This window comes from Epinephelus moara, chromosome 17 (genome assembly GCF_006386435.1).
Source record: "Epinephelus moara isolate mb chromosome 17, YSFRI_EMoa_1.0, whole genome shotgun sequence".
Taxonomy (NCBI): domain Eukaryota; kingdom Metazoa; phylum Chordata; class Actinopteri; order Perciformes; family Serranidae; genus Epinephelus; species Epinephelus moara.
Genome location: NC_065522.1, coordinates 29,194,440 through 29,216,547, shown reverse-complemented (window position 1 = coordinate 29,216,547; position 22,108 = coordinate 29,194,440). Strand labels below are relative to the sequence as shown.

The 22,108-nt window shown below is 40.8% G+C and overlaps 2 protein-coding genes across 5 annotated transcripts in view; both read left to right on the top strand.

The window, feature by feature from the left end:
* Window positions 1-1,467: 1,467 nt before the first annotated feature.
* Window positions 1,468-14,331, top strand: LOC126403740 (endothelin receptor type B-like). Of its 3 annotated transcripts, XR_007571354.1 has the most exons (9): window positions 1,468-1,567; window positions 3,583-4,463; window positions 4,994-5,121; window positions 5,933-6,131; window positions 8,885-9,037; window positions 9,120-9,253; window positions 9,375-9,483; window positions 12,561-13,409; window positions 13,452-14,331. XR_007571354.1 is itself a non-coding variant. In XM_050066479.1 (8 exons), the coding sequence occupies exons 2-8, from the start codon at window positions 3,843-3,845 to the stop codon at window positions 12,650-12,652; spliced, it is 1,392 nt and encodes a 463-aa protein (XP_049922436.1). In that variant the 5' UTR covers window positions 1,468-1,567; window positions 3,583-3,842; the 3' UTR covers window positions 12,653-14,331. The 3 variants fall into 3 exon arrangements, 2 of the variants coding, with proteins under 2 accessions (XP_049922436.1, XP_049922435.1); XM_050066479.1 differs by having other exon boundaries at window positions 12,605-14,331; XM_050066478.1 differs by having other exon boundaries at window positions 12,561-14,331.
* A 2,294-nt stretch (window positions 14,332-16,625) lies between these two features.
* LOC126403742 (transmembrane protein 184C-like) overlaps window positions 16,626-22,108 on the top strand; it is an 11,501-nt gene continuing 6,018 nt past the window's right edge. The window contains exons 1-4 of one of the 2 annotated variants that reach the window (XM_050066488.1): window positions 16,626-17,037; window positions 18,897-19,071; window positions 20,293-20,423; window positions 21,450-21,486. In XM_050066488.1, the coding sequence (XP_049922445.1) occupies window positions 18,955-19,071; window positions 20,293-20,423; window positions 21,450-21,486 (285 nt within the window). In that variant the 5' untranslated portion in view covers window positions 16,626-17,037; window positions 18,897-18,954. The remainder of the gene's footprint in view (window positions 17,038-18,896; window positions 19,072-20,292; window positions 20,424-21,449; window positions 21,487-22,108) is intronic. The other variant, XM_050066487.1, reaches the window with a different exon arrangement.

Here is a 22,108-nt window from a genome sequence, read left to right as displayed (position 1 = left end):
TCACTGTTTTTCCAGCTGCTTTTTAGGAACCAAACATGAGTGTTTTGTAGTGACCTGTCCTTGTTTTTCACGCACCAAACATAAGTATTTTGTAGCAACTTGTCACTGTTTTTACAGCAGTTTTGCCGTGATCTGTCGCTGTTTGTCAGGCACTAAACATAGGTGTTTTGTAGCGACCCATCACTATTTTTCAGGCACCAAACATGGGTGTTTTGTAGCAACCCATAATTGTTTTTCCCAGCGACTTTTAAGACACCATGCGTGATTGTTTTGTAGTAACCTGTCGTTGTTTTTCAGGCACCAAACATGGTTGTTTTGTAGCAAACTGTGCTGTTTTGCAGCTGCTTTTTAGGCAGCAAGCATGGGTGTTTTGTAGTGACCTGTCCCTGTTTTCCACTCACCAGATGTAGGTATTTTGTAGCAATTTGTCACTGTTTTTACAGCAGCTTTTTAGGCACCAAAAGTAGGTGTTTTGTAGTGACCTGTCACTGTTTTTCAGGCACCAAGCATGGGTGTTTTTTAGCCAATCGTTGCTGTTTTTCCAGCTGCTTTTCAGGCTCCAAACATGGATGCTTGGTTGTGACCTGTCACTGTTTTTCCAGCAGATAGTACTACGAAAAGTGTTCATTTGTGTTAAAGAGACATTGGTTATGATCATGATCTTTTCCTAACCATAACTAAGTGGTTTTTGTGCCTCATGGTTTTCCCTGGACAGGAAGGGGATAAAAACTATAACCTGGAAATTAATTAAAGCCATCAGACAAATTTAGCGCAGTAAAAAGTAAAATATTTACCTCTGAGATGTAGTGGAGTAGAAATGGAAATACTCAAGTAAAGAACAAATACTTCAAATTTGAGTGAATGTACAGGCTGCATGTCTCTGGGAGATGTTTAAACTTCTCCGACATCACAGCAGATCATGAACAGCAGTGAGAAAGCTCCAGGATCATCTCACAATACAAAATAAAATAAAACATCTTCTGAGAAGAATTCTGCTTTTTATGTGTCTGCCCGGTGGTAGCTTTCCAAATTCTCAGTGTGAACCACGTCAATATGCTGGAATCAGAAAGAATAAAGAAAACGGTTTCAGTAAACTCTGATGGAGAGCAGGACTCGGTGGTGTAATAAACAGAGTCTGGAGTCTGCAATCAGTTGTGTTCAAACACTCCAGTAAAGTCAAATTTGTTGTTTAAGTGCAGTAATACGTTTTACTGCCTCAATTTCCACAACATTGTTTTATAAACAAACTTTAAGTGGAAAAAGGGGTTAAAAACTGGCTTCAATCACATGAAGTGTGTGTGTCAGATAATAAAAGTTCAGTCACTTTATGTCAGAGTGTTTATGAGATGTTCCACTGTAACCCGCTGAAAGAGCAGAAGAAGAAGGGGGAGGGCCGAGAGGAGAGGAGGGGGTGAGAGGCAGAGTAAAACTTGAGTGACATCAGTTTGACTTCATCAGTTTTGTCTCCCTCGCTGAGCGGAGCTACTCTTCTTCTTCTTATCCTCTCGTCCTTGGAGGGATTTAACTTAACCAAAATCAACTGAGGAAGACAGAAAAATACAGACAGGTGAGATTTTCTTCTTTTGTCAACATTTATCCAGATGCAACTTTTAAGTTTGATTTCCAAAAGATCTCGATCGTTTAAAATGAGCCATTATGTAAAATCAACAGATACATATGTTAAGATAATAACAGGCATCAATTTAACAGATAGTTTAAGTTTATTTTAAGTTAAAAAATGTAGGTGGACGATAAAAGCTCACAGGGAAAGGACAGTATAGTTCATTATGTGCTTTTGAAATGAGCAAAATGAGATAAAACTAATCATTTTTATAACTCCCCCCCAAAGTGTCCTTTATGTTTGAAACATAATTTTATATGTATGATATTTGACCCAGATAGGCTCTGTAACCTTCTGTAAACGTATTTTTCAAATGCTTTCATTTTACAAGCGACAGTCCAAACAGTCTGGGTTTTTGAGGAGGACATTATTGAGCTGAGACTGAGAGAGGGAGATAGATCAAACAGTGGATGACATGACTACGTGACGATGTGAATAAAGGGGGTCGAGCACGCATTTTAGCGTCTTTCAGCTCAGCTGTTTTGGTTTTACTGATCTGTTTTGGACCATTCTCGTCAGCTGCGTTTCAAGAAGCAGCTCTAAAAGGTCACCATATATGATCTGCTCAGCGGCAAGCAGCAGATACACACAGTTAAAGACAAGCTGGTGAACACAGTGGAGCATTCAGCAGCTAGAGAGGCAGATATTTCCCTCAGGAGTTGGTGGAGACCAAAAACTGAGCTAAAAGAGAGATATTATTGGATTTTATCAGGTGGACACAAACACAAAAACTCCTAATGAATGCTAGTTTTGCTCTGTATCTGTTGGGTATGTAAATCAGCTACGGTTCATCATATCACCTTAAAAGGTGATGATGCGTCAGCGTTGTTTTTGCTGCCTCAAAGAGTAAAAAAACGTTTTAATGTAGTGTTTCATAGATGGCATTCAGAATTGCAGCGTTCACAGAGACGAAGTTCAGAATTCTGACATTCTGTTATCTGTGCAGTGACTTGCTTTGTCAGACACTGACGAAGAAAGCTACCTGCGGTGGGACTAGATCGAAAGTTAAGGTGGCGAAAGTCTGATTAAGGCAGGCAGGAGTGGTGGTGGATGGGTCCAACAAACACCAACTTTCACCTGAGAGAGTGGTGTTCACGTTCCGTAATATTCTAAAGCCAAACCTAACCACGTGTATTTGTTGTTGAAGGAAAAGAAAACATCAATTTGCGGTGTTGTACCGACGTATGCGTTTATTTTGAAAGAGACTGTATGTGAATGTTGAATTTTGAAAAAAGACAATGCATGTAACAGGCAGAACTTGTTGTCCCAGAATGTCTACCACCAACACACCCAGGGTACCTTGCACATCGTGTGTGGATGTGGAAAGTCCACAACCAAACGTCAGTATGTGACAAGGTCGGAGTCAAGTCAAGTCCAAAGTCATCAAATTTGTGACTCGAGTCCACACCTCTTCCTACAGATTCTGCGTACATATGCAGATACACGTAAGGGAATGAAGAATATTTCAACCGTAAGATGACCATTTGTACATCAGTTACCGTGTGTTACGTTGAATTCATGAAGAAAAGTTGTTTTTCTCACATGCCTCCACGGTGAACGAAGAATCCAAAAAAGGCAGTGTAATCCAAGAGTCATTTATCCAGTTCAGCTCAGTACTTCTCAAACACACGTATTTACACTCAGAACACAGTATAAAAAAACTTGAGTATAAACAGTACAGACGCACTCTGATCGTCCTGACAAGTGTGTTAACGAAGGATTCGATATTAGTTTTGCTGCTGTTAAACGTAAGCCTTGTTTACTTCGGTTCATGAAGAATGTTCACCTTTTTTGGATTCTGTTTTTCGGATTCTTTGTTCAGCATGGAGGCATACAAGAAAAACGTTTTCTTGACAAATTCAATGTAACACGCAGTGAGTAACTGATTTACAAATAGTCATTTTGCAAAGTTGCAAAGCTTTCCAATCAACCTCTAATTTTCTTTAACTTTTCCTCCGCAGTTTTTTCTTAGAACCTGGAATCCAACAACTTCAGGACTGCTAACACGTGCTCTACTCGGCTCCAATCAGTGCTGCGGACTTCTAAAGCTTCTAGAACTTGCAGCAGAAAAGGTTCTGAAATCAGAGAAGGATCTGGACCTGGATCTGGAAAACATTCTGCAACAACAGCGGGTTCTAAACTGGGTTCTGGAGTCTGCCCTGAAGCCACAACAAGTTCTACGAGTTTAGGAGTTGGTTCAAGAGTCTCGGCAGGGTCCAGGATGGGTTCAAGAACCAAATCATGCTCCAGAATAGGAACCAGTTTGGGTTTCAGGGTTCCCTCCATGCCTGGAGTGTTTACCTCACTGCTGGTTGTCTGGTGTTTGGGGTTTGTTGAGCCCGTCGGTTGCCACAGTAACTTCTCAGATCTGGTGATGTTGGAGCTGCCTGACTTCCATGGCACCGACGCGCCTCTGGGACCAGGGCTGGACTATCTCATCCAGACCTCGGACGGAGAGCCACACCTGGTGCAAGAGACCGTGAACAAGCCCCCGCCCCCCTTGGAGAAAGGAAAACCAAAACACGTGAGCAAGCTCAAACACAAATACGAAAGAAAACCTCCTTCTCACTCTCCTTCCTCTAACTCCTCCCTGGTGGTTCGTATGCGCCCGATGTTGCCCCCTAGCTGCCTGCAAGCCATGTCAATCCAAACCGCCTTCAAGTACATCAACACGGTGCTGTCCTGCGTTATATTTGCTGTGGGGGTCATCGGAAACGCCACCCTGCTCAGGATTATCTCCCAAAATAAAAGCATGAGGAACGGACCCAACGCACTGATAGCCAGTCTAGCCCTGGGAGACCTCATATACATCGCCATCGACATACCGATCCACATCTACAAGGTACGCAGCTTCACTAGGATGTTACTCAGACATATATCTGGATTTAAGTATTTACATCGTGACTGATGTTCTGATTTACTGAAACATGAGCCGAGAAGTCAAACACTTAACAGAGCTGATAAAGTGTTTACTTCCATGGTTTATTTAGTATGTACTCTGATCTCTACACAGGGAATTTCAAAATAAAAGCACAGTCTTTTTAATACGGTCTAAAAATCATATTTCAGTTTTTATGTTCGAAATAAAGAAACGTTAAATAATGATTATTATTAACCAGCTTTATTTTAATAAGACTGGGACGTAATTTGTGTCCTGAGTTTACAGGAGCAGAGATGCATTATGGGATATAAAACAAACTCCATGTGGAAGCTGTGTGTGTGTGTGTGTGTGTGTTGTGTGTCTCAGTCAGGAGGTTGAGTGTTGCACTGATAACAGCACTAAAATACCCCACGGACTGAGATAACACGCCACACACACTCTGTGATATGATGTTAATGTGTGTGTGTGTGTGTGTGTGTGTGTGTGTGCAGCTCCTGGTGATTCAGTGGCCCTTTGCCGACAGTGTGTTCGGTCTGTTCCTCTGTAAGCTGTTTCCCTTCCTGCAGAAAGCTTCAGTCGGCATCACCGTCCTCAACCTGTGCGCTCTGAGTGTGGACAGGTAACACACACACACAAACACACACACACACACACACACGCACGCATGCACACACGCACGCACGCACACACACACACACACACACACACACACACAATATGACAATATGGTATTTAAATATTACCATATATAATATAATAATAATATAATCTTTCTTTCTTTCAATCTTTCTTTCTTTCTTTCTTTCTTTCTTTCTTTCTTTCTTTCTTTCTTTCTTTCTGTCTCCCCCTCCCTCCTTTTCTCCCTCCCTGTCTTTCTTAGATCCTTTTTCTTTCTCTTTTTCCTCCCTCCTTCCCGCCTCTCTCCTTTCTTTGTTCCTCCCCTTCCTCCCTTCTTCCTCCCCACTTTCTTTCTTCCATCCTTCCTGCCTTCCTCCTTTTGTCCCTCTTTCTCCCTCCCAATCTTTATGTTCTTTTTCCTTCTCTTTTTCTTCCTCCCTCTTTCTTTGTTTCTTTCTCCTTTCCTACCCTTCCTCCCTCTCTTCTTTCTTTATTTCTTCCTCCTCCCCCACCCCGCCCTTCATTATTTCTTTCTTCCCTCCTCATCTTCCCATTCACTCAACCACCCTCCCTCCCTCACTCCCTCCCCTTCCTTCTTTCCTTCCTTCCCTCTCTTTCTTCCCTCTCTCCTCCTTCCATGCTCCTTCCTTCCTTCCTTCCTTCCTTCCTTCCTTCCTTCCTTCCTTTGTCCGTTTAGTCGGACCAAAGGAAAACACCAAACTAATATTTAGATACGAAGGATTAAGGTGCATCAACTGATGTCCACACATCCAGAGAGAACAAATGATTAAAAGTTACACCCCTGTGCCCAGGTACCGTGCGGTGGTGTCCTGGTCCCGGGTGCAGGGCACAGGCGTTCCCACGGTAACGGCGATGGAGATCGTGGTGATCTGGGTGCTGTCTATCACGCTGGCCGTGCCGGAGGCCATTGGCTTCAAGATGGTCACCTCTGACTATAAGAACGCCACCATTAACACCTGCATGCTGCAGCCCGAGACGCCCTTCATGACTGTGAGTGTGTGTGTGTGTGTGTGTGTGTGCTTATGTCAGTGTGTTGATAGCTTCTGTAAACCTTCCCTCTCAAAATCAGGTTTCACCACTGCAACACGATTCATTTGAAAAAATATTATTCAAAATTATTGTTAAAAATTCTAAATGCAGGAACTAAATCTGATTTTATTTCATGATATTGTCCAGTGACCCTTTTAACATGGTCGCACATAGTTTTAACTTCGCTCCCTGAGAAAAGTACCATGGTTTATGTTGGTGCACATTATGATCTAAAACTGAATTCTCAGGTCACAAAGTTCAGTATATAAGAAGCTGAATTTAAACAATGATTCCCATTAGAGGTCTCTAAGTAATATCACTGAACAGTTCAAGGGTAGGGGCACAGAGAATTAGGGGGAGGTTCTTCCCGGCACATCTGTGTGATGGATGGTCTCTGCGGGGAAAATACTCTTTGGTCCATTTCCATGATCGTTTCAGGGCGAGGCCTCTTTAACTCAAATAGTTTAGATCATCATTTCCTGTTTACATCTGCAGGTCGCCACTGGACTAAACACAGGCCGCCCAGGCATTCCAAACTGAACCTGGGTCAGCTGACCTGCTGTTAGTCTTTAGATGTGTGTTTTTCTCCCAAATCATTTTTAACTGCACTCAGTAACGCTCCAGTTACCTGAAAGTATTTAAATCCTCAAATTCTTGATGTAAGAAGGAAGTTGAGTTTATGGACCAACTAGTTGCAAACAAAGATCATGTTCCAGTGGTTCTGGTGGTCAAAGGTGGTTCTAGAACAATAATATGGCTCTATAATGATATATTGAGCAATAATCACCTCATGGCTCTACTGTGCTGATTTAGGGTCTGATCCATTTCAGAATGTTACAGTAGTTCAACTCTGTCATGGTACCACAGTTGTTAAAGGTTCTAGAGAGTTTTAAGGGATTTCAGTGAAGGTCGTTGCGCCGAACCTAGAATGTTGAAAATGATATGATACCTGACAATGTTTGATGGTTCTCGATTTTTACGAGAATTCTATTATTTGGACGACACACCATGCTGTTCTAGAATATTATGAGGTTCTGTATGGTCATAGATGCTCTAGAATGGGGAATGAAATCAAATTTTAAGTTATGGAAAATGTCAAGAGGGTTTTTATGCTTTTAGAGATTTCTAGAGAATTTCTAAAACATTCTGAGAGTTCTCTACTGTACATACGAGTTTTTAAGAAAGTTCTGGACATTTGTAGAAGGTTTTCAGGATTTCAGTGAAGGTTGTTGCACAGTTTCTAGAACGCCTAAAATAATATGATACACAAGAATGTCTGATGGTTCCAGAATTACCTGAAAATTCTAGAACTTGGAGGATATGCCATGCTGTTCTAGAGCACTGTGAGCCACTGTTCTAGAACAGAGAATAAAAACATCTTTCAGTGGTGAGAAAATGGCGTTAGGGTTCTTGTGTTTTTGGAGAATTTTGGAGAATTTGTAAAACGTTGTCAGAATTCTCTGCTGTATATGCGGGTTCTAAAGAGAGTTTCAAAAACTTTCAGACAATTTCAAAGATGCCTCAGTCGGTAAATACTTGATTGCAACGCTCCAGTTCCTGAAAGTATTGAAATATTCTAGAGTGTTGAAAATCATATGACACCCGAGAATATTTGATGGTTCTACAATTTCATTAGCATTCGCTAATTTGGACGACATGTCGTACTGTTCTAGAATATTATGAGGTTCTGTATGGTTCTAGAGGTTCTACAATGGAGAATGAAATCAAATTTGAAGTTATGAAAAATGTCAAGAGGGTTTTTATGCTTTTAGAGATTTCTAGAGAATTTCTAAAACATTCTGAGAGTTCTCTACTGTTTTTTTGGGTTTTAAAGAAACTTAGGGAATCACAGAACATTCTGAGAACTTTTGGAGAGACGTTTCAGCCAGTAAATACTAGATCACAAGTATTAAAATTTTGGAATTAAAATCTTAATGGAAGAAGTTCATGGACAAGTCAGTACTTCCAAACAAAGATCATGATCTAGTGCTTTTGGTAGCTATTAGTAGTTCTAGAACAATATAATTGTTCTTCAATATGGCTCTAAAATGATAAACTGTGCAAGAATTATTTAATCACTCTAACACGTCCTATGAATAATTTTATGTCCAGTCTGTTCTAGAATATTAGGAATCTTGAGATTCCTAGAATGCTGAAAATAATACGATAAATGAGAATGTTTGATGGTTCTAGCATTTCAAGAGAGAATTTGGTCGTCTAGCCATGCTGTTCTAGAGTATTGTGAGGTTCGGTGTAGTTCTGGAGGTTCTAAAATGAAAAATAAAAGAGAAATCCTTCAGTCCCGAGAATATGTTGCTAAAGTTTTTGTGCTTTTAGATAATTTTAGAGAATTTCCAAACTTTCTAAAGTTCCGTAGAAACTTGAGGAATCAGGTCTGAAAGCTTCCAGAGAGTTTTGAGAGATTTTGAGATTTGAAGTTTCTACTCTATGAATGTTTGGAGAGGTTGAACAGTGTTTTTCCTACATTCTGGATTTGCCGAAGAGTCTGGGACTTCTGAGTGTCACGTGTTCTAGAGATGTTTCGGGGAGGCTCTGGAGTTCAAAGGGTCTCAAGAGGTGGTTCTCAATAGTTATAGAGTCTGACGTCTCTACAGTAATATCGAGGAGTTCTAGAAAAGCTAAGCTCAATATCTCAACATGTTTTGAGTTTTGTTCTAGAGCATTCTGAAAGTATGTTTGTCTGCATGTTCCAGTTCTACCGGGATGCAAAGGACTGGTGGCTGTTTGGCTTCTACTTCTGTGTACCTCTGGCCTGTTCTGCCATTTTCTACGGCCTGATGACCTGCGAGATGCTCAGACACCAGAAAGGAAGTCTGAAGATCTCACTGAGTGAACACCTCAAACAGGTAAACACACACACACTAATGTAAAAGATCAAAGTACCTGCATTCCTGATGCTTGACTTCTGAGAGTAATTTCTCTCTGCAGCGTAGAGAAGTAGCCAAAGCCGTGTTCTGCCTGGTGTTGATCTTTGCTCTGTGCTGGTTTCCACTGCATCTGAGTCGACTTCTGAAGAGGACCGTGTACAAATCCCATGATGCACACCGCTGTGAGCTGTTAAAGTAGGTGGAGAGATACATGCATTAACAAAAGAAACATTCTCACTGATTCGTACTTTTACTTAAGTAAAGGATCTGAATTCTTCTTCCATTGATGTCACATGTTCTTCTTCTGTGGTTACAGTTTCCTGTTGGTGCTTGACTACCTCAGCATCAATATGGCGACCATCAACTCCTGCATCAACCCCATCATCCTCTTCTTTGTCTCCAAGAAGTTCAAAAACTGCTTCAAGGTAAAAACTGAACGTCGCTGTAGTTAGTGGTGATAGTGAATGTCAGTGTGACATCACAACGAGGTCACTGGGTCAGAGGACGTGAGACGCAGACAGAGAGAAAGAAACTAAATCTAAATGTCTTGGGACAGTGAGTGATAAACATAGAAAGGTCGTGACCTTTGATAAAAGACTTGTGGGAAGTGACCAGTGGCATGTCTGTTTAAAGGGGCACTCCACTGACTTCACATATGAAGGTCAGTCTGTCTGCGTGTGGAAACAATCTGGGGGAGGCTTTTTAAAGTCTGAGAACACAACCCTGATGATGTCATAGTGATATCAGAAGGGTTCATGGTGGCTCCAAGATGAGAAAAATTCATAGCAGAAAGGCTGCTTTACAAAGTGGACGTGTGGAGTATGAAAGACGTGAGGGAGGCTCAAAGGAAATTATGTTATTAGTTGTACTATAAGTAAATTTGGTATTCATGGAGCTTAGGTACGATATATCAGGATAACTCTGCCTCAGTTTTCACCATTCCTTTTAAAAAATGTGTCTCATTCAACTTTATGAAATTAAGACCTTAAGTTACTTGAGTAAAAGTACTAATACGATATTGTAGAAGTACTCCACTACATGTAGAAGTCCTGCATTCAAAACCTTACTGAAGTAAAAGTATGTATGTGCTAAATGATAAATGTTTAAAGAAAAAGTATTGGTAGTGCAGAAAAATGTTCCCTGACCATGTTTTACAATGATAACTCATGTTTTTAGTTTAATATTGCTGCTGCATTAATGTGTTGCATTTTACTGCTGTGGATGTTTAAGGCTGTGCTAATTTTAACAGCTTCACATACTGTTGGTGGACAGTGTTGCACCCAGGCAAGATGGCTGCCAAGCTGCAGACCACTGTTCAAGCCCAACAAACAATAACACAAGTTGTGTTTTGGCAAGTCATGGCTTTCAGCAGCGTTTTAAGGCACCAGGGTTGGGTGTTTTGTAGTGACCTGTCAGTGTTTTTTCAGTGGATTTTTATGCACCAAACAAAGGCGTTGTGTACAGTAGCAACCCTTGCTGTTATTCCAGCAGCTTTTTAGGCACCAAGCATGGGTGTTTTTTTTTGTTTTTTAGCAACCTGTCATTGTTTATCCAGTGGTGTTTTAAACTCCAAGGTTGGGTGTTTTGTAGCGACCAGTCACTGTTTTGCCAGTGGATTTTTAGGCACCAAACATAGGAGAGCTGTAGCAACCCAACACTGTTTTTCCAGCAGCTTTTTAGGCACCAAACATGGGTGGTTTCTCTAGCAACCCGTGCTGTCTTGCCAGTAGTTTTTTAGGCATTAAATATGGGTGTTTTTTTAGTAACTTGTTTGTGTTTTTCCTGTGGTGTTTTAAACAACAGTGGTGGGTGTTTTGTTGTGACTCGTCACTAGCCTGAGTGTCAGACTGAAGCTTCCAGAACCTTCAGTCTGACATGGCTTCCATTGAAGGCGATTTACAAGGGGGAGGGAATTTGATTTTTCCCTAACCAATCAGTAGAGATCAACAACTCACCCAGAATCTGACGTCATTAGTATCCATGCCACGGGGGTGCCGAAAACAAGCAAGCATTGCCCGTTTAAAATGTCTCCGTCGTCGTGCATGCCCAGCTGCATTGCCATTAAATCCAGTTTAGCAGCTTCCTTAATTTGGTCCTCCATTAACGCGAGTAGTGGCGAAATACCTCGATAGCATCGTTAATGTGGTCTGTAGGATCTGTAGCGGTCGCCATTGTTGCTATCCTCACCAGTTACCCACCGGCGTACAGCTTGACATCAGCGTGGCGCTGATTGGCTAATCGCTAGACCCCCGGCGTTCATTGGTCCGTCCATCGTTTGGACGAGATAAATCGCAAATTCATTGAAGTATGCCAGACCAGAGATGCAAGCCTACTCAGTTGAGTGGGCGGGGTCTATGGTCTGGAACCAGGCTAACTCGTCACTGTCTTTCCAGCAGATTTTTAGGCACCAAATGTGGGTGTTTTGTAGCAACCTGCCTGTGGTTTTCCAGTGACTTTTAGGCACCAAACATAGGCAGTAAAACATGCTGTTTTTTCCAGTGACCTTTTTAAGCACCAAACTTGGGTGTTTTGTAGCGACCAGTCACTGTTTTGCCAGTGGATTTTTAGGCACCAAACGTAGGAGAGCTGTAGCAACCCAACACTGTTTTTCCAGCAGCTTTTTAGGCACCAAGCATGGGTGTTTTTTGTTTTAGCAACCTGTCATTGTTTTTCCAGTGGTGTTTTAAACTCCAAGGGTGGGTGTTTTGTCATGACTTGTCACTGTCTTTCCAGCAGCTTTTTAGGCATTAAATGTGGGTGTTTTGTAGCAACCTGTCTGTGGTTTTCCAGTGGCTTTTAGGCACCAAACATAGGTAGTAAAACATGCTGTTTTTCCAGTGACCTTTTTAAGCACCAAACTTGGGTGTTTTGTAGCGACTTGTCACTGTTTTTCCAGTGGATTTTTAGGCACCAAACGTAGGTGAGCTGTAGCAACCCAACACTGTTTTTCCAGCAGCTTTTTAGACACCAAATGTGGCAACCGTTGTAGCAACCGGTGCTGTTTTACAAGCAGGGAAAGTACCACACAAAGCAAATGTCTTTGACCAAGACATCAGCGCATTTCCTGCTGGGATAGTGCCAAGAAAAGCAGTTGGGGTTTTTTCAGAGACACTTTTCCAGCGCGGATTTTCCCCCTAAAATCGTATGTTTTAAGCCAAAACATGATGTTTTCCGAACCAAAATCAAGTGGTTTTTGTGCGGAAACATTCACCATAATGTTGTTGAAATGTTAAGTTTCAGTGCCAGCATTTTTCTGGCGGTTGTGTTGGGCTGTTAAACAAATGTAGAGCAGCAAAAGTCAAACACTGACCTCTGGAACTATAAAGCAGCATAAAATGGAAATACTTAATCAAAGTACAAGTACGTCTAATTTGTACTTAGGTACTTGATTTAATATACTTAGTTACATTCCACCACTGTCGATGGAGTACCCCTTTAATCAACCCCCCCCCCCCCCCCCCCCTCTGTCTGTCTGTCTGTCTGTCTCTTTCTCTCTCTGCAGTCCTGTCTGTGTTGTTGGTGTTATTCTGGCTCTCTCTCCAACAGTATGCTGCCTCTCCACCATGGGACCAGCCTGCAGTACAAACCCACTGACTACTGAGAGAGAGTCTGTGTGTTCATTTGCAACGTCCCACCAGCACCTGAACTCATCGCCAACACTCGGAGAGACATTGTTGTGTAACAGATAACCACTATATTGATCCTCTAATGTTCAGTTTGTATCTTTTTACAGTGTATTTGTTCAGGTCTAAATATTATATTTTATTACAGACTAATTACTGTGTGGTGACGTATCGTACACTACAGTGTATGGCCAAAATTATGTGGACAACATATTGTACACTCATGTTCTTTTGGTCTGGGGTTGTCTTTCAGGGTTTAGTTCAGCTTTATTTAATTTATTAAAGACCAAAACGGGCAGATACGCAGAAAGCAATAAGAAATAAGACACAAGCCGAAATAAAATGTGATTTTGGTAAATTGTTAAAAAGTTGCAGTTTTAAGTCAATAAAATAAAGAGACAATGGGCCCCTGGGCACAGACAAACAGAAGGCCCCACCACCTCTGCTGCACTGAGACGAGACACACTGACATTGTGGTGGTTTTGTCTATTTTTGTTTGTTTGTTTTGTGTCTTTTTTTAATCTTGTGTCTTCTTGTGGTTGTTTGTCTTGTGGCTTTTTATAAATCATTTTATGTCTCTTTGTGGTCTGCTTGTGTCTCTGTGGTCATTTTGTGACCCATTGTGGTCTGTTTGTGTCTCCTTGTTGATGTTTGGTGTCTCTTTGTGGTCATTTTGTGTCCCGTTGTGGTCTGTTTGTGTCTCTGTGGTCATTTTGTGTCCCGTTGTGGTCTGTTTGTGTCTCTTTGTGGTCATTTTGTGTCCCGTTGAGGTCTGTTTGTGTCTCTGTGGTCATTTTGTGTCCCACTGTGGTCTGTTTGTGTCTCCTTGTTGATGCTTTGTGTCTCTTTGTGGTCATTTTGTGTCCCGTTGAGGTCTGTTTGTGCCTCTTTGTAGATGTTTTGTGTCCCGTTGTGGTCTGCTTGTGTCTCTGTCGTCATTTTTTGTCCCGTTGTGGTCTGTTTGTGTCTCTCTGTGGTCATTTTGTGTCCTGTTGTGGTCTGTTTGTGTCTCTGTGGTCATTGTGCGAGTTGGTACATGTTCATTTGAGTGACCCTGGGCCTGTGCCTGGCAGGCCTGTTCAGTAATCCATTCATGATCTGATCACCTAACATCAGACCCCACTGATGCTCTTGTGTCCGAGTGAGAGTAACTCCCTGCAGCCTGAGGCCAAAAATGTCAGAGGGTGCCTCAAACAAAAGTGTGGGTCTCAGCATTTTAATGCTCATAATGTTGGAATGAAACGCTCAGCCATCACATATAGATGTCATGTTTTAGTGTCCACTTACTTTTGGCCATGTAGTGTATTTATTATTGTGTTTAATGTGTAAAATATTTCATTTCAAGTCTACCTGTGCAGAAATAAAACTAGTCCGAGGTTTGAAACAGCACTAGGAGCCCCTGCAGGCTGAACTTTTTATTATATCCCATAATATAAGCTTTCAGTTTGTGGAGCCTTAGTTACTGGGACTGAAATCTGGTTTGTAGTTTACGAAACACCAACTAATAGTCTGCTATCACCAACTGACTTTGAATTATTGATGAGGTTTGTGTCCATTAAATTATATATCTGTATTTATCAATAAAGCTATATTCTAAAGGCTCGTGCAAACATCTGTTTTGGTTTGTGTGTGTGTGTGTGTGTGTGTGTGTGTGTGTTTGAGTGTGTGAATGTCTCATTTGATTAATTTTCCAGCGCATTGGCCACAATTAAGAGCTGTGGTAAAACACACACACACACACACACACACACACACACACACACACACACACACACACACACACACACACACACACAGAGTCATATGGTTTCCAGCTGAAGCTCTTTACACTGTGAACAAGAGTGTGCGGTCATGCTAACATGCTAACATGCTCCCTGTGGAAACGCTAACATGCTGATAGGCTGTGGATGTAAATTACAGCTAAGGCTCTTGCGTGTGCTTTTGTTTTTGGCAGGCTATTTGATGCTAATACTTGTGTACATTCATTTAACCCAGAGGTCGGTAAAACTAAACTAAAATAAATAAAGAAGAAATAGCTGTTCTTAACATTCTTATTTTCGTCTACCAGCATTCCTTCACTTTCTCCACCATTTGGACTCCAAAGTCAAAAAAGTATGCTTTGTGGCTCCACAGATTTTTTTTTGTACTTTTCTTTTTTTCTTGGGCCAAATGACTCTTTTAATCGTTGAGGTTGCCGACCCCTGACCTCACCTGTTCAGATCCCCCGTCCACGCCAATGGACCGAACCTTTCCAGGATGTCTACATCTATGATTACTGTCATCTGATGGATGTCTACAAACCAGTCCGACTTCTAAAGTGAAAGAGGAAGTGCAAGTTGTCACGTTGTTAAAGTGCATCATTTGTGCTGAATAAACTGTGTTTTGTAAATTATTGTTGAGTGTATTTAGAGGAAGGAAAATTAAAATATTTGTGTGTTCCTGTGTGTTTTTGGAACATAATTGGGATTATAAACACCTTAGTATATACAGCACTTTTCTTAGTGCTACAAAGTGCTCTTCACAAAAAAAAAAACCCTGCAGATATGAACCTTTCTTACTTACCTGTCATTACTTATTAAAGAGTATTTTTATTGTACTGTGGTTTTGCTACTTTTACTCAAGTAAAATATCCATCACTGACATCAAGGCCCTGTAAATCTTTGTTTATTTGTATTTTTTATTTTTTATTTTTTACACTTAGTTTAATTAGAGTAGACAACTTTAATTTACTACTTTATTTTATTTATTTATCAATTTATTTATTTATTTTCGGTGTATTCGCTGTTGAAATACATCTTTCCTGTTTAATTATCTTTTTTTTTTCAGGGATTCAAACCTACAATTTTATTTTCATTTATTCATTCATTCATCTTCTAACCGCTTCATCCTCTTGGGGGGTGGAGCCTATCCCAGCTGACACTGGGCGAGAGGCAGGGTTCACCCTGGACAGGTCACCAGACTATCACAGGGCTGACACATAGAGACAGACAACCATTCACACTCACATTCACACCTACGGACAATTTAGAGTCACCAATTAACCTGCATGTCTTTGGACTGTGGGAGGAAGCTGGAGCACCTGGAGGAAACCCACGCTGACACGGGGAGAACATGCAAACTCCACACAGAAGGGCTCCCACACCCGGGATCGAACCGGCAAGCCTCTTGCTGTGAGGCGACAGTGCTAACCACCACACCACCGTGCCGCCCCACAATTTTATTTTATTTTTTTTTTAAACTAATTTATTTATTTTTGATGTATTCTGTGTTGCATTTAAATAAATATTTCCTGTTTCATTACTTATTTATGATGCAGGGATTTAGACCTACAGTTTTATTTTATTTTATTTTATTTTATTTTTTATTTCATTTATTCATTTACCTATTTATTTTGGTGTATTCAGTGTTGCATTAAAATAAATCTTTCCTGCTTAATTATTTATTCATGATGCAGGGCTTAAGGCCTGCAATTTTATTTTATTTCATTTTCCTTTATTTGATTTATTTTACTTTATTTTAATTTATTTATTTTTGGTGTATTCAGTGTTGCATTGAAATAAATCTTTTTCTGCTTAATTATTTATTTATGATGCAGGGATTTAGACCTGCAGTTTTATTTTATTTTACTTTACTTTGTTTTATTTACTTTATTTTTTACTTTATTTTAATTTATCTATTTTTGGTGTATTCAGTGTTGCATTGAAATAAATTTTCCCTGCGTAATTATTTATTTATGATGCAGGGATTTAGACCTGCAGTTTTATTTATTTTATTTTATTTTATTTTATTTATTTTGATTTATTTTAATTTATCTATTTTTGTTGTATTCGGTGTTGCACTGAAAGAAATCTTTCCTGTTTAATTATTTATTTATGTTTCTGGGGTTTAGGCCTTTAAAAGCACAACATATAAATAGCCATAAAGATGAATGAATGAATAAATAAAGACGGGATGCCGATTAAAATATCTTTGAATTAAGATGATTAGATTTGGAGGCTGTTTCCTGTCAGCCACGTGACTGATGGAGAGAAACGGTTTGACATCCCTCCTCGTGACGCGGCGCGTAAACAACGGGAACAGGGAGGACAAACACGGACTGCTGCTGCTGCTGCTGCTGCTGCAGAGTGAAGCCGTCGGTTGTGTCACTGACCACCGGCAGATACCGGATTAACGGATCGATCAGGGTGATCAGGGTGATCGGGGTGATCGGGGTGGTGGTCTGAGCGGCGGGGCGGAGGAGGGGATGCGTTGCCTGGTAACAGAAGCAGGACTGAGGAGGAAAACAGGCCGACCGTCACTCTTCATCATGAACATCCTCATCTTCAACGGTCCGAGTCTTTCCATGTTCAACCTCAGGTCATGTTTCATCACGTGTTTTATCTCTGCAGCTGCCTGTGCTCACTGTGCACTCCATCATTTATAATTGTAGCCGAAATATACATAAATATTCCTGTAATATTTGTCTGTGGTCGCGTTTAATGCTTCATAGTGACCTCATTGCATTTACACTGGTCATGTAGAGAAGTTTAATATGTTATGACATTGTTAATGTCCATTGTGTTGGAATATTACTATAAAAAACTTTATTAAAATATGCCTTCGGATCAAAACAGTCAGTTTAACCTAACTCATAGTTCATATTTAGACTTTAATGATGAAATATAAATGAACTGTTGAACCAAAAGTGTATTTAAATAATATTCCTCCTGCTACCTGCTACAAAAATGTGACTTTAATGGATGAAAAATGAGCGAAAGATATTTTTAATGGGTTATTTATATGTGTTGCTATGTGATTTTGTAGTCATGATCAGTAAAGTATTTTTAACAAATATTCCAATACATTTTGTTTAGTTTAATGGAGACAATCTGTTACTTTACATCAGCTAGCTCGTGATGTGGCTAGCTAATGTTAGCTTTTCAGTTAGCTTACACCTTGACCAGGTGACCACAGAATATTTAATAGAATATTATTAAATACATATGTGTTTTCTAATTCATGTTTAAGAGATATTTATGATCAGTAAATCATCTTGTTGCAGTGGGGGAGACAGCGGTGGAAGAAGCTATCAGCTAACTGAAATGTTAGCGCAAATGTGCATTCAATTAACCTTCTTACTGCTAGAAATATTTAACGTAATGGATGAAAAAAAGTGATAATACTTTTAAAGTGTTATTTCACATATGTGTTACTATATGATTTTGTAGTCATGATCAGTAAAGTATTTTTAATATAGGCCTGTATTCCAGTAAATTTTGTTTATTTAAATGGAGACAAGCAGTAACTTACGCTACATTTGCTAGCTTGTGACATAGCTAGCTAACGTTAGCTTTTCAGTTAGCCTCCACCTTGACCACGTGACCACAGAATTTTCAATATAATATTTTTAAATATATCTTTTATTTATTATTTACTTATTATTTATTTGTCAGAGATATTTTTATGATCAGTAAATTATCTCGTTGCAGTGGGGGAGACAGCGATGGAAGAAGTTAACTGAAATGTTAGAGCAAAAGTGTATTTAATTAACTTTCTTGCTGTCAGAAATATTTAAAAAGTGATAAATGTTTTTAAAGTGTTATTTCACATATGTGTTACTATGTGATATTGCAGTTATGGTCAGTAAAGTATTTTTAACATATTTTCCAGTAAAGTTTGTGTATTTGAACGGAGACGATCTGTAACTTTGAATAGTCGAATATTTCTATGCTAAAAAACATTAGCTAGCTACATCACAAGCTAGCTAATGTTTTTTAGAATGGAAATATTCAAGTTCAATGGATGAAAAATGAGGGATAAACACTTTTAAGATATATTTTTTACATTATGTTTTTCTATGTGAACATGAGGTCATTTCAGTATTTTATAATCCACTAAATTCATCAGGGAATCAGTAACGTTAGCTGTGATGTAGCTAGCTGACGTACGCTTCTCAACAGTTAGCGCCCACCTTGACCGCTGACTGGAAAATATTATAAAGATTGTTTGACAGAATAAAAAATATAAAGCTGTGTTTAGTTAGCTAATTTGTGCTAACACTGCTAGAATTCCTTAAACTCTCCCACAACTGCCGAACAGTGACATTTAATTCATTTTCAGTAATTTAATTACACTTGTGTTCAACAAAATACGGTCTTATCGTTCCTGGATTGTGCACCTTGTTGAAGTTATAAGAACTGGAAGTTAAAACAACCCAACTGGTTTTGTCTCCCCAGGTGTGGCTCAGTGGTTTAGGATGCGCCTGTAGTCGTCGCTGAGGGTGAAGCAGCCGTCATGCCGTGTTCGTGTGCAGAGTGGAGGAGGTGGATCCGCCCGCTGGTTCTGGTTTTATACGCTCTTCTTCTGGTCGCCGTGCTGCCGCTCTGCATCTGGGAGCTGCAGAAAGACAAGGTACACTTTCCTTTTTTTATCACCTCACCATAATTTCACTAAAGGAAGTGTGATGGAGGAGACCATAGACTGTATATGAAGGGTGCTTTCAGACATAGAGTCGTCTCCTTTGGTCTGAATCAGGGACTAATTTTGGTCCAAAGTTGTATAATTGCCTAGAGTTGGTTCATGTTCTCACGGCAGCATTTACAAGAGGACCAGATCAAATGCCTTGTGCAAGAAAACTGTTTTTGATTGGTCAGAACAATCGTTTGTAACCGGACCGAGACCATCTCTTCAAGACGGTCTCAGTCTGGTTGTTTTGGTGCACACCTGAGTGTGACTGCTGTGTTCACACCTGCCCAGACGAACCGCACGTAGGGGGTAAACCAACCTATTGAAAAGTTCTATTGAGTTCTATTGAAAATCACTACACACGTGCACTCCATTTAACGTCTTACCATAGTGCCGTCTGCTGTAACCCTCCAACATCGCAGCTCCAGTTACACTGTGCATGTGTCATTCCTGTAACTCCCATGAGGTTTAAGTGTATGTCCCAGCCTCCTTTGGATAGCCTTGCCCAAAAGTAATACCGTCTTGATTGCCCTCTGGTGGCCGGCTGCAGTATTGGTCATAAACCCCACTTCTCCATGTTAGCAGATGGGACTTGGGCCAAACTAAAAACTCAAAGTACACGTCAAATCATTTTTCGCAAAGATGGTTTCTGTTTTGGTGTTGTTGCTTGTGATTGGTTGCACAGGTAGGAAATGCACACCCTGCAGATCGCTACTGCGCAGACTCCAGGAAACTCTGGCTTTATTCTTGTACAGTGGGAATAAACAGAGACGCGTCGTCCATCTTTATAAACAGTCGACAGCAGTGACAGATATTTGGTTAAAATAGCAAGTAGTAAGGTTTTTACAAGGAGCTGAGGGAAGGAAGCGCCTCTGAAAAAAGTCCCTTAAGAAATTTTAACGGACAAATCGACTCTAAGAAGTGGGTCTGGAATCAAAATGGTAAAAAATGATATGAAACAAAATGGCGACATCGGAGCAGAGCTGCGAATAAATCCATCAGCAGGACAGTGTAAATGATGGGAAAATAGTTTTTGTTTTGCTTTGTTTTGTTGGCTTTTTCTGTCACTGGGAATATTTTCCTCATAAATATCTAAGAGGGGAACAAGATGTGCAAAATACTGAGGATAAAAGAAATCGTCTGTCATCTCTCTCCGTGTCTCTGCAGGTTGGGACTCACAGTAAAGCCTGGTTCATAGCCGGCGTGTTCGTCTTCCTGACCATCCCAATTTCACTGTGGGGGATCCTGCAGCACATCGTGCACTACACCCAGCCTGAGCTGCAGAGGCCCATCATCAGGTGAACACACACCTTGAACTTTGCTTTAAAGGAACAGTGTGGCAGATTTAGGGGGATTTACACAAACACAGCAGTTCAATAGTGAGCGATGGTTTTGAGAGGGGGCAGACAGAGAGCGTGTCAGGAGAGCTGAGCTTCAAACACCAGGAGAACTCACTGAGGAAACAGTTTCTCTGATGCGAAGCCGGCCGTGGATGGAGGAGAGCCTGACAGCAGCGATGAAACATGGAATCTGCAGCATGTACTCAAAGGCGTAGTATGCAGCCGCACAGCGAAGCAATCCACAGCTAAGAGGGTCACAGGTGACTGAACCAGTAAACTCACTTTGGGAAGTTGGGTGACGGTCTTTCCAGACAGCTGCGGTAAACAGGCAAACAGGAACCAGGAGGGCAGAAGCAGAGCTTGTGGTCGAAAACAGGAGGCAGAGTGGTTTACTGGGGAGCAGACGAAGCAGGTTTGTCCATTCTGGGCTACTGTAGAAACATGGCAATGTCCGTAGATGAGGACTCACTTCCTATGTGCATACACATGTCTCATTCTAAGGAAACAAAAAACACAGATTCTTATTTCACGGTGAATATACATGAAAGAAAACACACTTATTATATTATATTCCATTCCTGCCCCCTGAACCCTTCACACTGCAGCTTTAAAGGAATAGTTCGCCTAAAATAAGCTCCTGGAAGAAGATCAGCTCTGCACTCAGGATTTCAGGTTAACAGGCGATGGTACATTGCTTGTTAAGTTTGCTTAGCAACCTCAGACGCCACGCTTCTGAAAGCTGGCGCAAAAAAGGCACTGAAGTAGAGCCAATAGCCCCGACCTCATGTGTTCCAGGCAGTGTGTACGGCCCCTTGAACATCTGAGGACAGCTGTGGGGCTGTTTGGTTTGACCTCATCACAAATATTCATTTTTCCAGGACTTTAACTTTGATTGTTGCTCATTTAGTCTAACTGTCAAACACACACACACACACACACACACACAGTGTTGTGATGAAACTGTTCTCCGTCTCTCTCCACCAGAATACTATGGATGGTGCCGATCTACAGTTTGGACAGTGTGAGTCATCATCAGACACACACACACACAAACACACACACACACACAGAAGAAGTGACAGTGATCTGTCCACTCTATTACATTACGTTGCCGTAGTAACGGATCTTAATTGGAGGCAGCGGGACAGAGTCACAAGACCAGAGGTCACATTAAACAGGGACAGTTAACTCTGTGTGTGTGTGTGTGTGTGTGTGTGTGTGTGTGTCAGCAGCATTAATGACTGCATCTTAGCATTCCTTCCTCTCCTTCCTACTTTCCTCCTTCCCTTTTTCCTTCCTCTCTTCTTTCGGACTTTGTTTCTCTCCTCCTTTCTTCCTTCATCCCATTTCTTACCACATTTCCTCTTTTCTTACTTTATTTCTTCCGTCCTTCTTCCCCTCATTCCTCCCTTTTCTTCCCTTCTTTTTAAACCCCTTCCTTTTTATCTTTCCTTTATTACTTCTTTTCTTCCTCCCTCCTTCACTTTCTTACTGTATTTCTTTCTTTCTTTGTCTTTCCTTTTCCCTCACTCCCTTCCTCCCCTCCTCTCTTTCTCGCTTCAGTCCTGCATTTCTTACTGTATTTCATCTATTCTACCTTCCTTCCTTGCTTCATTCTCTCTCTCTCTCTCTCTCTCTCTCTC

Coding starts and splice junctions, on each gene's coding strand:
- LOC126403740 (XM_050066478.1), top strand. CDS start 3,843: ATGGGTTCAAGAACCAAATCATGCTCCAGAATAGGAACCAGTTTGGGT. Junction 6,132..8,884: donor CCGAGACGCCCTTCATGACT/GTGAGTGTGTGT, acceptor TGCATGTTCCAG/TTCTACCGGGATGCAAAGGA. Junction 9,484..12,560: donor AGTTCAAAAACTGCTTCAAG/GTAAAAACTGAA, acceptor CTCTCTCTGCAG/TCCTGTCTGTGTTGTTGGTG.